General features: G+C 38.3%; 1 protein-coding gene across 1 annotated transcript; it reads left to right on the forward strand.

Annotated features, from left to right (window-relative positions):
- The first annotated feature begins 3,284 nt into the window (after positions 1-3,284).
- On the forward strand, positions 3,285-10,945 carry LOC149243174 (uncharacterized). The gene is made up of 2 exons (XM_089371144.1): positions 3,285-4,259; positions 10,331-10,945. Exons 1-2 carry the CDS (start codon positions 3,285-3,287, stop codon positions 10,943-10,945), a joined length of 1,590 nt encoding a protein of 529 aa, XP_089227270.1.
- Positions 10,946-18,386: the final 7,441 nt, after the last annotated feature.

Here is an 18,386-nt window from a genome sequence, read left to right on the forward strand (position 1 = left end):
TATTGCTCCTCTTACCCTGTTGAAGTATCTGTGCCATTTCCTGATTGTGCCTTTTTGTAGTCTCTTGCAAAATGACCATACTCATGGCAATATCTACATTTGAACGGTAATTTATCATAATCTAATATTTGGAAATGGGTCCATTATCCTCGTGTAATCTTTATTTCTAAGGGAAAAACATTCTCCAGATCCACCTATACACAAACCTTGGTGCATGAAAACTGAGATCCTTTTGTCTCTACCCAATCCAAACATTTCCCAACCCTGTTTCTAATAGTTCGCATGTAGTCATCACTCCAACAAGAGAGTGTAATTCGTGAGAGTTTGACCCATAACGAAACAACATTCAAGATTTCTTCACCTAGATCAAAATTTAGCATTGATTTGTTCAAATACATCCCTCTGGCTCCAAAAATGTATGGTCCATTGTGGAAGATCACATCTTTGTCTTCCTTGTAGTCAAACAAAAAGGAAAATAAGTGATTCCCACAAGCATACAATCCAATCTTTCCTTTCATCATAGGCTTCCAATTATTTTTTATCCAAGCATTCATAGATCTTGAAGACAACAACATTCCAGTGAACGTCCCAACCAAGGTTCGATCAGAGAAGGCTAGGGTAGTTCTACAAAACCCCGTCGGAAGGGCTACTAAAGGGATGACTTCAACATTCTTCACAAATCATGCCTCAGTGTCTTTGGATTTGGGTTTTCTTTGAAGAGCGGTTACAACAACCTAAAAGGTTGCAGCCTCATCTTGCAGAGGGGGAGGCGCCCCTTTTGAGGATGCCATTGTAGGATCTCGCCTAGGGTTTTAGTAGATGAAGGTGAGCAACAATAACGGAGCATCAATTAACATTTATTAATAACTATAAATTATTAATTTATTATTAATAACTATTAATTAATGAAGAATTTAGGGAATAGGGAAGGTTAAGGTTAAAATTATAATAAATTTAAAAAATAAGAAATAGATAAAAGGAATAAATGAAATGTAAAGTAAACTTAATAAAAATAATAAATTCTGGCCAAATGGATTTTAATACAAAAGAGATAAGAGTTAGAATTAATTTTTTTATTAAATATATAATATATATTGTTAGGTAATGTGAGTTGTGAGACCTGAGATGATTGGAATGTCTAACTTGTGGCTTGAGTACCATGGTCTAGGGGCATCTAAGCCATCAAAATCACCTAGGGATTGCACTCGCCCCGAGCCACACTAGCCTAGGGCATGGCTAGATTTTTACCCATGGGGTTTTGAATTGGTGACCTTTTCACCATGGAGTGCCTTATCAAAATACCATGTCACTATCTATGCTACAAGATCTAGGTGAAATATTAAAATAACATTAAAATAAATATTAAATTATAATTAAAATGTTGATTAGTTCTGCAACCAAAAACCTAATGGCGGCAAGGCGGTAAAACCCTCGGGGAGGAGCGAAGGATCGGCTAGGGTGCAGACATCAGAGTGATATAGCAGAAGAAAAGGCTGACATCTGAGAGACAAAAGGCATGACAGAAGACGTCAGGAGGGGAGAGATCCCCTCCTATCGGGATACTGTGACAGGAGACGGTCAGAACAGTCAGGCAACAAAGGAGAAACAGAGCGTTGGACCGGTGTTGGGAGCAACCTGGCAGGCCGGCCGAAGGGGAAGATGCCTGCCATGTGCATAGGAGAGACCCAAGTTCGTGATTCCATCGAATAAAATGGAAGGGTACAGAAGTTATATGAAGAATCACGCCCTTATCTACAAGTTCGTGGGAGTTTGGCCATCGTAAGAGAACTTACCAAGTGGATTCAGAAAAAATGGCAGCCCCAAGGCCACATTGAGCTCAAGCTGGGAGCGAAGGGTTTCTTTACGGTAATCTTCTCAAACCTAAAAGATAAGGAAAACGTTTTTGAAAATGGCCCCTATTTCTATTATAATGTTGGTCTGTTTATGCATTATTAGGAGGAATGCTACAACCCTGATAAGGAAAAATTTCTAGCAGCACTAGTTTGGGTTTGACTATTTGGGCTTCCTATAGATTTCTGGGATCCGGAAATATTGGAGGGGATAGGAAACTCAATAGGAAGTTTTGTGAAAATAGCAGAAACCATGAAGAAGGGAAGGTACACCTTGTTTGCTAGGATTTGTGTCTATATGAACTTAGCAAACCCCATCCTAGATTCTGTGGAACTAGAGTATCATGAAGAAGTATGGCAGCAAAACTTAGACTACAAGCACATACCATTTAGATGCCGTAGGTGCCATGACCATGGCCATCTGGCTAAGGAATGTCCAATTACACAGGAAGAAGAAGAAAGGAGAAGTAACTTGCAGAAGAGAGGGCCAGTTGACCAAGAAGGATTCCAAGAGGTGAAAAGTAAATGGAAAATGAACAAAGAAATCTCCAAGGAAGACAGGAAGGAAAAACAATCAACCCCAGAGAAATCAAACAGCTTTGAAATATTACAGGAAGAGGGCGAAGAGGAGGACCAAACCATGGAAAATCAAGAGGATAAGGAGTCAGACAATAGCGCGAGTAGTGAAAGAAACCACACAAAAAGGAAAGCCCCAAGCGAGACCATGGACAAAGGTAAGGAACAGGAAGAACTAACAGAACAGATGGAGATGGACTTAGAGACAAACAGGGAAGATTTAAGTCAAGAGGAAGAAGTCCTAAGAAAACTACTGAATGAATGGAGGAACTTGGATGAGAGGTTCATCCCGGAAGATCAGAAGAGGTTGTACGCGGAAACCTTTCAGCAGTATAAGGCTAAACTGGAAAAAGGTAAAGCTATGCCAGAAGAATATCAAGAGAGCCAGAGGGAAAGCAGAATAGATCAGCAAGGTCAAGGAAAGGGTGGGGGGGGGCGGGAAGAGGAAGGAAAAATCTTAAGGACTCCATCCAATTAATGGGAGAAATGCTGGTGAATACAGGGAGAGTGGTACCACTGTCAACGGTGTTTCAAAACCTATCCCAAAGTAATCAATGATTTTGAAATCATGGAATATTAGAGGCCTAAACAGCAGAGGGAAACAGAGACATTTAGCGGCAAGACTGAGGAAGGACAAACCCAAATCATGCTTATTCAAGAAACTAAAATTTCAGGTCAGAAGCTGGAGGAAATTCTTAATAAAATAAAACCAAGATATGAACAAGTTACCATAGACGCCAAAGAAGTGCAGATGGGATAGCATTTATTTGGAATCCAATAGAAATCCTATCAGACTGGTGGATAGGAATGCCAAGAATCCTGACTCAAAGATTCAGACTCATTGGACAAAGTGAATGGATGGCGGTGTCGGCTATCTACGAGCCCCATACCCAGGTTGATAGAGGCCTATTCCTGACCCATTTAGAAAAAATTAAAAACATGCACCAGGAGCAGAGATGGATTATTGCAGGGGACTTTAACCTGATAACATCAAGAGAAGAGAAGAAAGGAGGAATAAGTAGAGAAGATCCGGAGATGGAAAGATTTAGAGATGTCCAAACAGAATTAAGGTTGGTAGATATTCCCACTATAAACGGGAAATTCACCTGGAACAATAGAAGAGGTGGGGCCAAACAAATCGCGTCAAGATTAGATAGATTCCTAGTCTCGGAGCACATAATAGGGCTGGATATCTTCTATGAAGCCTCTATCCTACCCTCTATAGGGTCCGATCACTGGCCAATCAAGCTAGAAATAGCTTTGAATGATCAGAATAAAAAGAGACCCTTTCGTTTTGAATCCTTTTGGCTCAGAGCTCTAGATTTCTTGGACAAAGTAAAGAACTGGTGGCAGGAAAGTAAGATGGGAATGGAAGGCCGGAACAAAATGCATTCGTTCCAGCTCAGACTTAAGGAAATAAAGAGCAAAATCAAGAAATGGAATAGGGAAGAATTCGGCAATATACAGCAGGAGAAAGGTAAACTTCAGACTAGACTGGAAGAAATACAACAACAAATCATTAAAGATGGAAGGAATGAGGAGGTAGCTGAGGAGGAAGGCAGGGTAATCAATCAACTGGAGGAAAGACACAAACAGGAAGAAATTCTGTGGAAACAGGAATCTCGTGTCCAATGGCTAAGAGAGGGAGAAAAGAACTCCAAATTCTTCCACAAAGCGATGCTGAATCACCAGCATCACAACAGAATCTTCTCCTTGAAAGATAGTCAAGGAAACAGAGTGATGAAGCAGAAAGATATGGAACGGCTCCTGGTGGAGAATTTCAAAGGCGTCCTAACAGAACCAAACATTAACAGAACAGAGGAAATAGACAGGGTTTTTGTTATGAAACCAGCTCAAGAAAAGATAGAAAAGATAGATCAACGCCTTAGAATTTAGCCTCTTCGAGGGGGCAACCTCCTTTACATTACATAAATGAACAATTCTTCGATGATTCAAATGACAAAACCCCCTTTCTATATATAGGAGTCTAAGGAGTCACAATATAACCCAACTAACCTAACAATAATAATATAAAGCCACAAAAATAACAATAGAGGGATTCTATGGGGCACAGTAATAACAATATGGGGATAATAGGAGCACAACAATATTAATAAGAGATGCAACTACACTAGTAATGGGGTAATTACTAGTATTATAGGGACCCATCATGCCCCTCTCCTTCAAAAAAAGTGTTGTCCTCAACACTTGAGTAGTTCTGGATGCTTCTGTATAAAATTCTCATCCTTCCATCTAGAATCTTCAGCGGATAAGTTCTTCCATTTGATAAGATACTCTGAAATTGATCGATTTCATAGCTGTCGAGTTCTTGTTTCTGTGACTGCTTCCGGTTCCAATATAATTTTTCCTTCCTCGTCAAGTTTTGGCAATATTGTTTGAACTGGGAGCTTGTCGCCTATAACCTTCTTTAAACATGAAACATGGAAAACTGGGTGCAATCGAGAAGTTGTAGGAAGCTCCAATTTGTATGCCATAGTACCAATCTTTTGCAACACCCTGTACGGACCATAATACTTTGGTGATAATTTATTATCCTTCTTAGCTTGCTTATATGGTTGTAGCCGTAGGAATACCCAATCACCTACATCAAAACTTCTTTCGTTGCGATGTTGATATGCCTGTCGTTTCATTCTATTATGTGCCAACACGAGGTTATCCTTTAAGAGTTGGAGGACTTGTTGTTGATGTTCGATGTGATGTTCCACTGCTTGAACCTTAGAATTTTCTCTTAAATATGATGTGATGGATGGTGGCTGATATCCATAAAGTGCCATAAATGGGGTCATTTTTGTTGCTGTATAGAAGGAAGTGTTATACCACCATTCAGCCAGAGGCAACCATTTGACCCATTGTGTCCGTTTATCAGATACAAAGAAATGAAGATATCCTTCCAAACATTTGTTTACTATCTCAGTTTGCCCATCAGATTGAGGATGATAAGATGAGCTATGAGCTAACTGAGTACCAAGACAAGAAAATAATTTTGTCCAAAAATTTCCAGTGAAAATGGGATCTCTGTCACTTACAATAATCTTTGGGTTTCCATGTAGCTTTTGAATTGTTTCCATAAATGCAGTAGAAACTGTACTGGCTTTAAATGAATGTGATAATGCACAAAAATGTGCATACTTGGTAAGTCTGTCAACTACCACCATGATGACACTCTTTCCCTCAGACTTGGGTAAACCTGTGATAAAATCCATTGAAACCTCCTCCCAACGTTGGCTTGGAATGGATAAAGGTTGTAATAGACCCGGTGTCTTAATTGTTTCAACTTTATTTTGTTGGCAAACCAAACATTCCGCCACAAATTTTTGAATATCATATTTAAGGCCATCCCAAAAAAATTCCTTCTTAACCCTGTGGTAAGTTTTTAAAAATCCTGAGTGCCCTCCTAAGCGAGAAGTGTGCAATTCCATAAGAATCTTTTGTTTTAGTTGGGAATTCTTACAGAGGTATAAGTGATCTTTGTACCATAAAGAATCATTTTGCCAGCTAAATGTATCAGATGCACTGGAATCTTGTTGTAACTTTCGAATACGTGCCCATACTCCTTCGTTATTCTTCCATTTCTCCCTTGCTTCATTTATCCAATCTGGTTAGATAATAGAAATGGCACACAAAAATGCTTCCACATCCTCATCCTTTCTTGAGAGTGCATCTGCCACTACATTTTGCTTCCCTTTTTTGTAGATGATTTCAAAGTCATAACCCAACATCTTTCTGACCCACTTTTGTTGCTCTTCAGAGGATAATCTTTGTTCTAAAAAGTATTTAAGGCTATCATGATCTGTTTTTACCTTGAAGTGTCTTCCCATTAGGTAGGGTCGCCATTTCTTAAGTGCATGGAGTATTGCCAACATTTCCTTCTCATAAATAGCTTTGTGTAAAAACTTTCCCTTGATTGGATGACGTTCAAAAGCAATGGGTCTTTCATCTTGCATTAAAACAACACCAATTCCATTTCCTGAAGCATCGCATTCCATAATAAAGGTTTTTGTGAAGTACGGTGTAGCTAAGACCGATGCTTGGCACATTGCCTCTTTAAGATGTTCAAAGGCCTTTGTTGCTTTTGGAGTCCATGAAAATGCTTCTTTCTTCAATAATGTTGTTAGAGGTGCTGTTATTCTCCCATAATTCTTAACAAACTTGCAATAATACCCTGTCAACCCGATAAATCCTCGCAGATGCTTTATGGATGTGGGGATTTTCCATTCCTTAATGGATTTAATTTTGCTAGGGTCTACCTTAACTCCTTCATGAGATACAATATGACCCAGATATTCCACCTCTTGTACTCCAAAGAAACATTTGGATCTTTTTGCATATAATTGTTTCTCCTCCAATAGTTGTAGCACCCTGTCAACATGTTCAACATGATCCTTCCAAGACTTGTTGTAGATTAGTATATCATCAAAAAATACTAACACAAATTTTCTAAGGAATGGTTTGAAAATGGAATTCATCAAACCTTGAAATGTTGAAGGTGCATTGGTAAGGCAAAAGGCATGACCAAAAATTCATAATGACCCTCATGAGTTCTAAATGCTGTTTTCAGAATGTCTTCAGTCTTCATTCTGATTTGATGATATCCTGAACGAAGATCCAACTTGGTGAAGTAAATTGATCCATGCAATTCATCCAGTAATTCATCAATGACGGGAATGGGAAACTTATCTTTAATAGTGAGCTTTTTGAGCTCCCTATAATCCGGACACATGCGCCATGATCCATCCTTCTTGTGCACTAATACTACTGGAGCAAAGAAAGAACTTTGACTCGGTTGAATTATACCAACCTCTAGCATTTCTGCAACCATACATTCAATTTCACTCTTTTGGGCATAGGGATATCTGTACGGCCTGATGTTTGGAGGAACACTTCCTGGAATCAAATGAATAACATGATCATGATCACGAATAGGTGGGAGACCTTTGGGAGTCTCAAATACCTTGGAATGATTGTCCAATACTTTTTGGAGATCTGGAGAAATAGATGATTGCAATTTGGAAACATCTAGCGAACATAATTGTGCAATTACATCCCTTTGTTCCTTTTTTAGAAGCTTTGTCATACCATTAGAGCTAATTATCTTTCTCGGTTTCCCTGCAATACCCCTTAATTCAACTTCCTTTCCTTCCACAGAAAATTTCATGAAAAGTTCTTGAAAATTGAAAGCTATTGTACCCAAGGATTTTAGCCATTGTACTCCTAGTACAACATCAACACCTCCCATTGGAATGGAAAGCATTGGGCTAGTCAATACATATTCTCCCATCGATAGCTTGATATTATGGCACTTTCCAGAGCAATTTATTGGTTCTCCATTTGCAACCATCATTTGACACTCTGGTGTTGGGTATAAGAAGCAATTCAATTCTTTTGCTACGTTACAATGAATAAAATTGTGGGTACTTCCTGAATCAATCAACACTAGTACCTTTTTCTTCTTGATTTGTCCTTCTATCTTGATGGTTTGAGGAGTGGTAATTCCCGTCAATGCATTACAAGATATGGTCGGATTCATTTCTTCTTTATCTAGGCTTTGTTCCTGGAGTATATCCTCTTCTTTTGACCTTTCTTGCTCCTTTTCTTCTTCCTCTTCACAATCTATGTAGAATATTTTCTTCTTAGCACACTTATGACCTTTAGTGTATTTGCTATCACAACTGTAACAAATCCCTTTTGCTCTTTTTTCTTCCAATTGTTGTGGTGTCAACCTTATAGGTTGTGGAAGACTAGGAGCAACCACACTTCCATCTTTATAGTTGTGAGTGGTATGCTTCCTGGTTGCCATAATTTTGCTTTCCATTTTTCTTGCTATCCTGAATGCCTTCTCTAATGAATCAGGTTCCCAAAGGCGAACATCATGTTGGATATTATCCTTTAAAGAAACTTTGAACACATCAGTCCTATGTTCCTCTGGAATATCTTTTACCCTTATGTTCAATTTTTGGAACTTCTCAATGTGCTCCATTATTGAACCCTTTTGTTTGAGACTTATCAATTGGCTAAAAAAAGTGTTGCTTTTTGTATCCTCATAATGTGCTATCAATTCTTCCGTAAAAATTGCCCAAGTGATAAATTGTTTACGAGAGCAAAGCCATTGATACCATACAAACTGATTTGGTTCCAAATATAAAGTTGCAATACGTACCTTTTGTGTGTTTTGCACATTATTGAGATCGAAAAATTGCTCCATTTGTAATATCCATGTTGCGGGATCCTTGCCATCAAACTTCCTCATATCGATTTTTGGAATGTGGTGGGTTTTCGATCCCACATTAGAGTCTAAGAAATCATGATTAACATTTCTTTTGTTCGCATCATGAGTTTCCTTTACTACCTTTTCACCATTGGTAAGTATTTCTTGTAGAAAATTTGTCAAATCTGTCTTCAAATCTGCCATGCCTGTCTTCAAATTTGTGTTCAAATCTATCTTCAAGTTGTCCATCTTAGCTTCCATGCCATTCATCTTAGCTTCCACGCCATTTATCTTAGCTTCTATTAGCTTTTGTGACAGTGACATTTGTTGCACTTGTTCTTGTAATTTTGATATATCATGTAGCATTTCTTCCTCTTCTTCATGAGTCATGCTAGAGCTTTCAGGTTCCTTACTAGGTGTTTGCATTTTCTTCCTCGGGGCATTAGTTACCGATAATAATGCTCTACTATGCCCTTTGAATTCCTTCAAAATAAATTTTCAAACCAAGCTTAAGCAAAAATTTAAGAAAATCTACACACCTTTTTTCACTTTGTAGGAGCTCAATATTGCCTCTGATGTATCTCTGTACTTTCCAATCATCTAGCTCTGAATTTGTGACCTGCAGTAGCCCTCTGTGTCCTCTTTCGAATGCCACAAGTCTAATCCAAATTGGATTCTCCAAGGAAGAGTCATGTGAAATCTCCCACAGTGACTTGATTATAGACTAGTTCAGTAGAGCTAACTTGTACGATGTGCCACGAGTCATTGTTTTGACCTTTGGATCCGAAAAATTCATACAAGAAACTAAAGTCTAGCTCTTTCTGTACCTTCTTATGAAATTTCAATCCGATCCCCAGAGAGAAAGTTATGACAATTTTCCCCAGGTCACCTGTTTGGAATGTAATTCAGGAGTCTACAAAAAGACCAACTTCCTAAGATCATATCTCCGCAATTATAGTGCGAAAAGCTCTGAAATTCGGACCTGAGGTTCAGCACAATTTCTTCTCAATGGGTTTTTTTGCAACTTCTGAAACGTCACAGAAAAAAAAGTTATAGCGAAAATGCCACGATGGCCTGTTTGGAGCAGCAAAACCCTAGAATCCAAAGCTTTGATACCAAATGTTATGAAACTAGCTCAAGAAAAGATAGAAAAGATAGATCAACGCCTTAGAATTTAGCCTCTTCGAGGGGGCAACCTCCTTTACATTACATAAATGAACAATTCTTCGATGATTCAAATGACAAAACCTCCTTTCTATATATAGGAGTCTAAGGAGTCACAATATAAACCAGCTGACCTAACAATAATAATATAAAGCCACAAAAATAACAATATAGGGATTCTATGGGGCACAGTAATAACAATATGGGGATAATAGGGGCACAACAATATTAATAAGGGATGCAACTACAATAGTAATGGGGTAATTACTACTATTATAGGGACCCATCAGTCTGCCAACATATCCCTAAGAAAGTTACTAGAGAACAAAACATGGCTCTGCTCAGGGTAATCACCAAGGATGAATTAGAGGAAGTGGTTAAAAAAATGGCAAAGAATAAGGCACCAGACCCCGATGGCTTTAGCATCGAGTTTTATCAAGCGGCCTGGAGTTTTATAGGAAACGACTTGCTGGACTTGGTGGAGGAATCAAGGTGTTCTAAATGAATGCACCAGGGAATGAATGCCACTTTCTTGGACTTGATCCTGAAGAACGACAGTTCAGACGAATGGCAGGGATTCAGGCCCATATCCCTGTGTAATTTAGTGTATAAAATCTTAGCTTCAATTATGGTTAATAGACTCAAGCCGATTCTGCCAGAGCTTATAGCGCACGAACAAACAGGCTTCGTCAAAGGGCGACAGATTACGGATGGAATCATAGTGGCCCAGGAAGTGATACACTCCCTGAAAAATTCCCGAAACCCAGGTATGCTTATCAAATTAGACTTGGCTAAGGCGTACGATCGCATTAGCTGGAGATACTTGGAAAGCATTCTCAAAGCCCACGGATTTGATCAAAGATGGGTAAATTGGATCCTGTCAATGGTAAGTTCCCCAGTAATGTCAGTCTTGTTGAACGGTACCCCCTCCGAAGCCTTCAACCCATCGCATGGATTAAGGCAGGGAGATCCCCTGTCTCCTTTCCTTTTCATCTTGGCCGCGGAAGGTTTGGGTAGGCTGGTCAAGGCCCAAGTCGCCAGGGATCAGATAAAGGGGCTACGAATATGTGGGAATGATCTCCCTGTTTCGCACCAGCAATTCGTCGACGATGTTATGTTATATGGCTAGGCCACGCTCAAGGAGGCCCAGAAGATTGTTAAAACATTATCTGAATTTAATCAAGCTTCCGGGACAGAGATTAATAAGGAGAAATCTGAAGTTTTCTTCTTTAACACCCAGCTAGCGATCCAAAGATTCTTGGCGCGCACCATGGGGTTCAGAATTGGAACCTTCCCAACAAAATACCTGGGCATTATGTTGAATGAGCACCAATACAGGGCCGTTAACTGGGAACCCTTAATTAAAAAAATCAGGAACAAGATGGAAAATTGGACCTTTCGCTCGTTGAATGCCCCCAGCCAGCTAATTCTATTAAAAGTTGTTCTGTAGGCTATCCCAATCTACCAGATTTCGTGTCAAGCTATTCCCAAGTCCATTAGTCAAAAGATGGTCGCCATGTTCAAGAAATTTCTTTGGCAGGGAACCAACAAGACCAGAAAATGGGCCTTAATTTCGTGGGAATGGCTAAGCAGGCTATCCAAAGATGGAGGTTTAGGATTAAGGGACCCCTTCGTTCTCAACCAAGTGATGGGGGCGAAGCTTTGGTGGAGGTGGACTCAGGGCGGCCAAGATCTGTGGAAGGTGATATGGGAAAGGAAATATGAGGTAACAGGGGAACCCGAAGACAAAATGAGAAGCCAGATAGAGGCTAGAGGCTCCGCAATTTGGAACCTGGCAAGGGGTAACAAAGAACTGATAAGAGATTATAGTTTTTGGGAGATAAGAGCTGGAGATAAAGCCAGGTTTTGGGAGGAATCATGGCAGCAACGTGAAAGGCTCATCCATAAGGAAAACCTTCAAGCCATCCATGATTTCACATCCCAGACAGAGGAGAAGGTTGTAGGCAAATTCTGGAAACCAGGGGTAGGAGGATATTGGCGTAACTGGAAGCAGAAAGAAGACTGGGAAAGGGCCCCTGCCACAGACAGATGGCAAGATTATTACAAAGAGATGGCATCTCGAAAACTGGCGAGGAAAACTGGGCCAGATATTCTAAGATGGGGCACCCGAATTCAAGGCACTTTCTCAATAACAGAAGGATATTATCACAAAGCTAAACAGAATCAACAGGCAGAGACAAAAAAATGGAAAAATCTATGGAAAATTAAACATTGGCCGAAAGTGTCCTTCTTTGTCTGGACTATGCTACATGGCAGGGCGCTTACCTGGGACCAGATACAGAGGAAGGGGCGGTAAGGACCGTCTCGCTGTGCGCTCTATAATTCACAGGAGGAGACTATGGAGCACTTGATGAACTGATGCATAGTCAGCAACACCCTATGGGAAAGCCATTTCAAATTGTTTGAGCGTCGTCACAGAAATTATCAAAACATCATTAATACCATAGAAAATTGGCCGAGGAAACCTTACCAAAACCCGGTGGTAAATCGTGCGTGGCTCCTCTCCGCTGGGTTCATGATCTGGAACATATGGAAGGCACAGAATAGTGTTATTTTCAAGGCAGAAAACCGAGCTCCAGCAGACATATGGGAGCAAACCCTCAGGAATATGAGAGAAATGATTTTAATGGAGAGTTGGAAGGACAAGGACTCGCGGGCATCATAAATGGAGGAGAAAATCATGAAGAGACTAGAGGTAAACCAGAGTATGGTAAGCGGGAGTGTCCAAAGAAAAGCCCAAGTCAGAGAGGTGGCAGAAATCACAAAGTACAGACAACCCCCACAGGGATTCACAAACTAAATTTCGACGGTGCTGCCAAACACAACCCGGGAGAAGTAGGTATTGGGGGAGTCTTTAGAAATGACTGTGGTAACACCTTGAGAATATTTGCAATGGACATGGTAAGGCAACTACAACAGCAAAAAACAGTGGGAAAAATCAGTAAGAGCTGGCCAACGGCGTGGCTCATCGGAGAAATAGGGAAACTGCTGACCAAAATTGACTATCTCATCCCATCCCATGTAAGGCGCTCGGGCAATAAACCAGCCAACTGGTTGGCGAACTGGGACAGTTGGAATAGGGGCAAGTCGATTAACAATGAAGGAATGGATATGCTGCTCTCGGAGGAGCGCGATAGATTACAACAATTACTTGATGACGATAAGGGTGGTAATGGTAATCTCGAGGCGAACGGCCAAAATCAAATAGGATGTAACAGTTGCGGGGAAAGATTACAACAAGTAGGAACAGATAGCATATTCGTAAGAAAGGACAAGAGTGAAATAAGTGACGGAGCAAGGCAGATGATGGGGCAAGGTCCACTTAACGGGGAAGTAGAGAGAACTGAGGCATCATTAAGGAAAGATCTGGAGGGAGTGTGGGAAGTCGGGATAAATGGAAGAGGAAGGACGACAGGTGGCATCAGGGGTACAGAAAGGGTACGGCAGGAGTAGCCAGGAGAATGTAGGAGTAATGAAGAATAAAGGAGGACAGACAGGTATCGCCAAATCCTGAGGAAGGGATGCGGGGATGAGAGCCGGGCAATTAATTGGCCAAGTGGCAGTTAGGATGAAAGGACAAAGGAGAGTTTACAAGCAAAGGCCTGAGGTGGCAAATAGAATGTTCATGCAGCATAGCACGAAGAATGAAGGATCGGCGAAAGGTGGCAGCAAGGCTCAGCATCCAGCCCTCATCTCAGGTCTTGGTGAAGAAAGGTGGTATGTTTCCTTAAGCCCCCGTCTTTTAGACCTTGTGTTAGATAGAGGTAGAATCGTCTATTCTTTAACGAGAATGTCCAGAAAAAGGGAGCCTGTAACCAGTAGACGGATAGGAGGTGGTCATCCTGGCCACGGGATGAATAACCTTTGCCCCATCAGAGATGAGGAGAGTTTTGCTGGAGAAATCCGTGGCCCCCGGAGATGGGTTCAATTCATGACCAGAAAGGAGAGGTGGGAGGGGAGGGTGGCCTTGTCGGGTCTCGTTGAGATCCATGTTGGGTACTGGTACCTTAACTTTGTCGGCTGCCCGGATAATCCCCGAAAGGCTATGCGCAGAAATCCTTTGGGCCACTGGGGGGTAATAAGCCTTCCCCATCAGATGGGAAGTCGAGGGAGGATTGCTCTGTTTGCTGAGACCAGCCATGCTGGTCAGCACGGGGATTTCAGGGAAGTAGAGAGAGGGGGAGGGTCTCGGGCTGCATAGCTGGCAAAGTTGTGAGGTGGCCTAGGACTACCTGCCAGAAGCATCGGCAGGCCCTTCAGGCCAAGGCTGGGAGGGTAAGTGATTGGAATTCCGCAGAACTTCAAATTAAAGGCACTGACTTGTGGTTTGCTATCTTGATAGGTAGATAAGCCACAATAAATTCAAGGTTTCAGGACCGCAGCAAGATGGCTCTGAAGAAGGTAAAACAAGCTCGGACCAGGGAAGAAGGCACAAGCAACAATCCGAAGCGGAGAGGAAGGCAGCCAAACTCAGAGAAAAACATGTTCATGATAAACGCATATATGGCTGGGAACTCCCTGGAAACACGATCCATGGGTGGGAACAGGAGTTGAGGTCCATTAGTGAGAACAAGGAAATCCCTAGAGGGGAATGGGAAGATCTGATTCCAGACCCCGGAAACACTAGGAGCAGAAATTCTCTATTTAATAAGACGTTACAATAGTATTGGATAATGAAACACGTGGTCGCCCGGGCTATGGAAATGAACCAGGCAGTCCGAGAAGAAGAGGAGGAGGACAGAAAGTAGAGAGAGGAACAGGAAAAAAGCCAAACAAGGGAGGAAACAAAAAATCTAAAGGCTTCCCTCTTGAAAGAGATTGCGGCTGTCCAAGTCCAGACAGTGAGAAACCATGTGATGCTGCGGAAGATGGAACAAATGTTGCAGGAAATGAAATGGGCTATGGAACAGAAGAAGGTGAAACCTGGGTGTAGCGCCACGGCGCTCGCCCCGGTCAACTCGTCAGATGAGGATTGACAGAGATGAGTCTTTGGTTATTTTGCTTAAAATGATGTTAAAAAGGAACTGTGCCTGGTTACTATGTTATGGTCGTGTAGTTAGTTTAGTTAGCAGTAGTCAAAAACTTGGATATGACAGTATGAAGGAGAAAAACATTTTTAAATTTTGGTCTGGTTATAATGCTGATAGGTGGCGGTCTGGTTTCCTGCGGGCAGACTAGCCACCTGAACATTAGTTTGCTGTAAGTTTCTATTATCGTAATATAGAAAGAGGAATGCCTAAGTTTACAAAAAAAAAAAAATAATAATAATTAAAATGTTAGATTAAATTAATATAAAAATATAATTAAAGTATTATTAAAATAGAATTAAAATTAGATTATTAAAATAATATTAAATAAGAATAAAAGTTACAAATAGATAAAGAATTGAAAATAATGATTAATATTGATGAAGAAAGAGAAGAGATTAAGGGAAACAATGAAGATTGGATTAGAATAAAATATATTAAGAAATTAAATAGGAGGAAGAAATTATATGGGATAGGATGGAAAAAATAAGGGGGACACAATTAAGGTAGAGAAAAGATACCTCCACCCTGAAGGGATCTTAGCTTTCTCGAAGCTCTTACCTTGCAATTTCTTTAGGGTGATATACTATTGCCTTTAAGTTGAGGGGAAAAACTTCTTAAATAGTGAATTAGGTTTGAGTTACATAAGTGATGACTAACTGGTGTATGAGATGGTGTATGAGATAATGTTTCCAATGCCCCATTCACACCCTCGGAAGACCAAATAAAAAGAGGGGGGTGGTGAAGGGGTAGGGATACTATGATTGGTTAGCATTGACGATCATATTTTTTTCTATTCTATATTTATTATTGGTATGATACTTTTTGCTTCATCAATTTGTACTTTCTACATTTGAAGATGGGTGAAGTGTTTACCCAAAACAATGTTCAATAAGTTTTCATTATGATATTTTTATTTTAATGTAGGGTTATTTTTATTTACATAACATAACATTACACCTTCCCCCTTTAAATAAGCTATATTCCACATGAATACCGTGGGTAATACCATGGGTTCTCAAGATGGGTGAAGTGTTTACCCAAAACAATGTTCAAGAAGTTTTCATTATGATATTTTTATTTTAATGTAGGGTTATTTTTATTTACATAACATAACATTACACCTTCCCCCTTTAAATAAGATATATTCCACATGAATACCGTGGGTAATACCATGGGTTCTCATAAACTTGGAGTTCGAAAACAAAATTTAGTAACTTGACGTGTCAAATTTACCTTAACTTGTCAAGTTTATCTTAACTACCCAACAAATAATAATATCGATAATAATATAAATTTGTTATTATTATTATGTCTGCAGTAGATATTGTATTTAGTTTTTGTCAAATTTATATTATTTGAGTTTGACCATTTTTTTTTGTAAAATTTATATAGTTAAACATTATATATTAAAATTTAATGTTTTATTAAATAATTTAATTCATTTATATCCAATTTGATTGGCTTCTAAATTCAGCATGTTATTGCAAATTTTCTAGAAACTAGTATTATATATTTATGGCATTAATTCTCGTTTCAAATTTCATAATGATTTCTGTGTGCCAACATAACTCCCAAAACGCCCAGGGATTGCTCCTCCCAAAGTTATGGCAAAGTAAGAATGTAGTAGGATTACTGATCTAACAAGTTTTAAATTTTTGCTGGTGCCTTCTATATTCCCACACTAAATGGGGTAGCAAGCTAAGCGGGTTTGATTGTGGGGAAAGCTCCACAGTTAAGTGTGCTTGAGCCAGAGGTGATCTGGGATGGGTGACCTCTTGGGAAGTCCTAGTTACCCGGTGCAAGCCCCGGAAGTGGAAGTGATGATTAAGGCTATGTGATTGAAAAATGATATCTAATATAATGCACTCAGAAAACCCCCAATACTTAATACAAAATGAGTTGTCTTTAGTGAAATTTTTTGAAAGTTTTTCCGGTGGGTTTTTCCTGTTTAATTTTTCTAAAATCTCGCATGGATTTATTGAAATCACAAGCTTGATGGGTGACCCATCCACAATCAAAGTGCCTTAGGGGTTTTCCGGGGGTGCTGAATCCGTATATACAATCAAAAAAGTAATTTAAATAATCCAAATCAAGATTTCACCTCAAAATTCTTTGGACACTAGAAAGTCCAAAAAATGACACTAAAAACAACCCGATAAGTAAAATGGAAATTTTAGATACAAATTTATTTTCCTTGAAGTACAAACATTAAATTGATAACCCATTAAGTTTTATTTTTATTAAAATTACATATTAATTTATTGGCTAAAAATATATTTTTCCCTTATCCAAGAATGAAGAAACCTAAATTCAACCCAAGAGCAAAAGCGTAGGCGAGTGGGCTCCAATAAATTATGGACTGAAACAGATTAAAAGCTTTGTTATATCTAAATTCATAATTAAACTCACTTTCAAAGTACGTTTCAGGCTTAAACATTTTAAAACTAATGGAACACTAAGCCGTGGAATTGCGGTGGTTTTCCATTTTCATATTATAAATGTCATGTTTCAAATTTTTTTGATTTTCGAGTTTGTTTTTATTGGTGTATACTAAAAATCATTTGTTTATTGTTTGAACATTCTATAAAATTCTTTCCGATCAAAAATATTTTAATTCAATAAAATAATATTTTAATTTAATTTATAAGATTAAATGTTTTAATTTATTTTCTTAAATATAAATTATAAATTGATAAAGCAAAATTAAAAGTAAATATAATTTATAAATAAGTTTAAACGTGTAGATAAATAAAATTATATTTTTTATTTAAAAAATAGATAATTTAAAAATATTTTTTTTATACTTTAAAAAATTATGAAATAATAATATTTAAGCTTTTTTATAATATTATTATTAGTTAACGAGGAAACTTTATAAATTTAAATAATAGATTTTATTGTTTTTTCATGGAATATATAATATTTAAAATTATATCATATATTTTAAAAAATATTATTGTTTAATAATGATTTAGTTATTTAATATTATACAATTCTTAAAATAATATTGTTTAATAATGACTTATTTGTTATAAATTTAAATAATATGCTTTATATAGGGATAGCAAGCTTCATTCTTATTCTCAGTGGCACAATTCAAAACCAATATTTTTAATGATATAGAACTCTGTTCAAGTTTTTGAAGATATGAATAAATTTAAAATTGTAATTTTTATTATTAAAACTTTTATTACAATATTTAAATTATTAAGTTTCCACCTAATAAAAAACAAATTATCAAATAAAAAATCAACATAAAAAGTCCACTTTGTCTTTTTTAAGTTATTACATTAAGTTTTATCTATTTTCTCTCTCTTTTTTTAATATATAATACTTAAATTATTAGTATTTGGTTTTTTTGTCAAACTTATATTATTTAGGTTTGACCAAAAAAAATTGCAAAATTTGTATAATTGAACATTATATATTAAAATTTATTATTTTTTAAAAATAATTTAATTCATTTATATCCAATTGAATTCATTAAACTTATATTATTTAGGTTTGACCAAAACAAAA

The sequence above is a fragment of the Pinus tabuliformis genome, chromosome 8 (genome assembly GCF_031772625.1).
Source record: "Pinus tabuliformis cultivar Carrire ecotype Pingquan chromosome 8, CPIR1, whole genome shotgun sequence".
NCBI lineage: Eukaryota > Viridiplantae > Streptophyta > Pinopsida > Pinales > Pinaceae > Pinus > Pinus tabuliformis.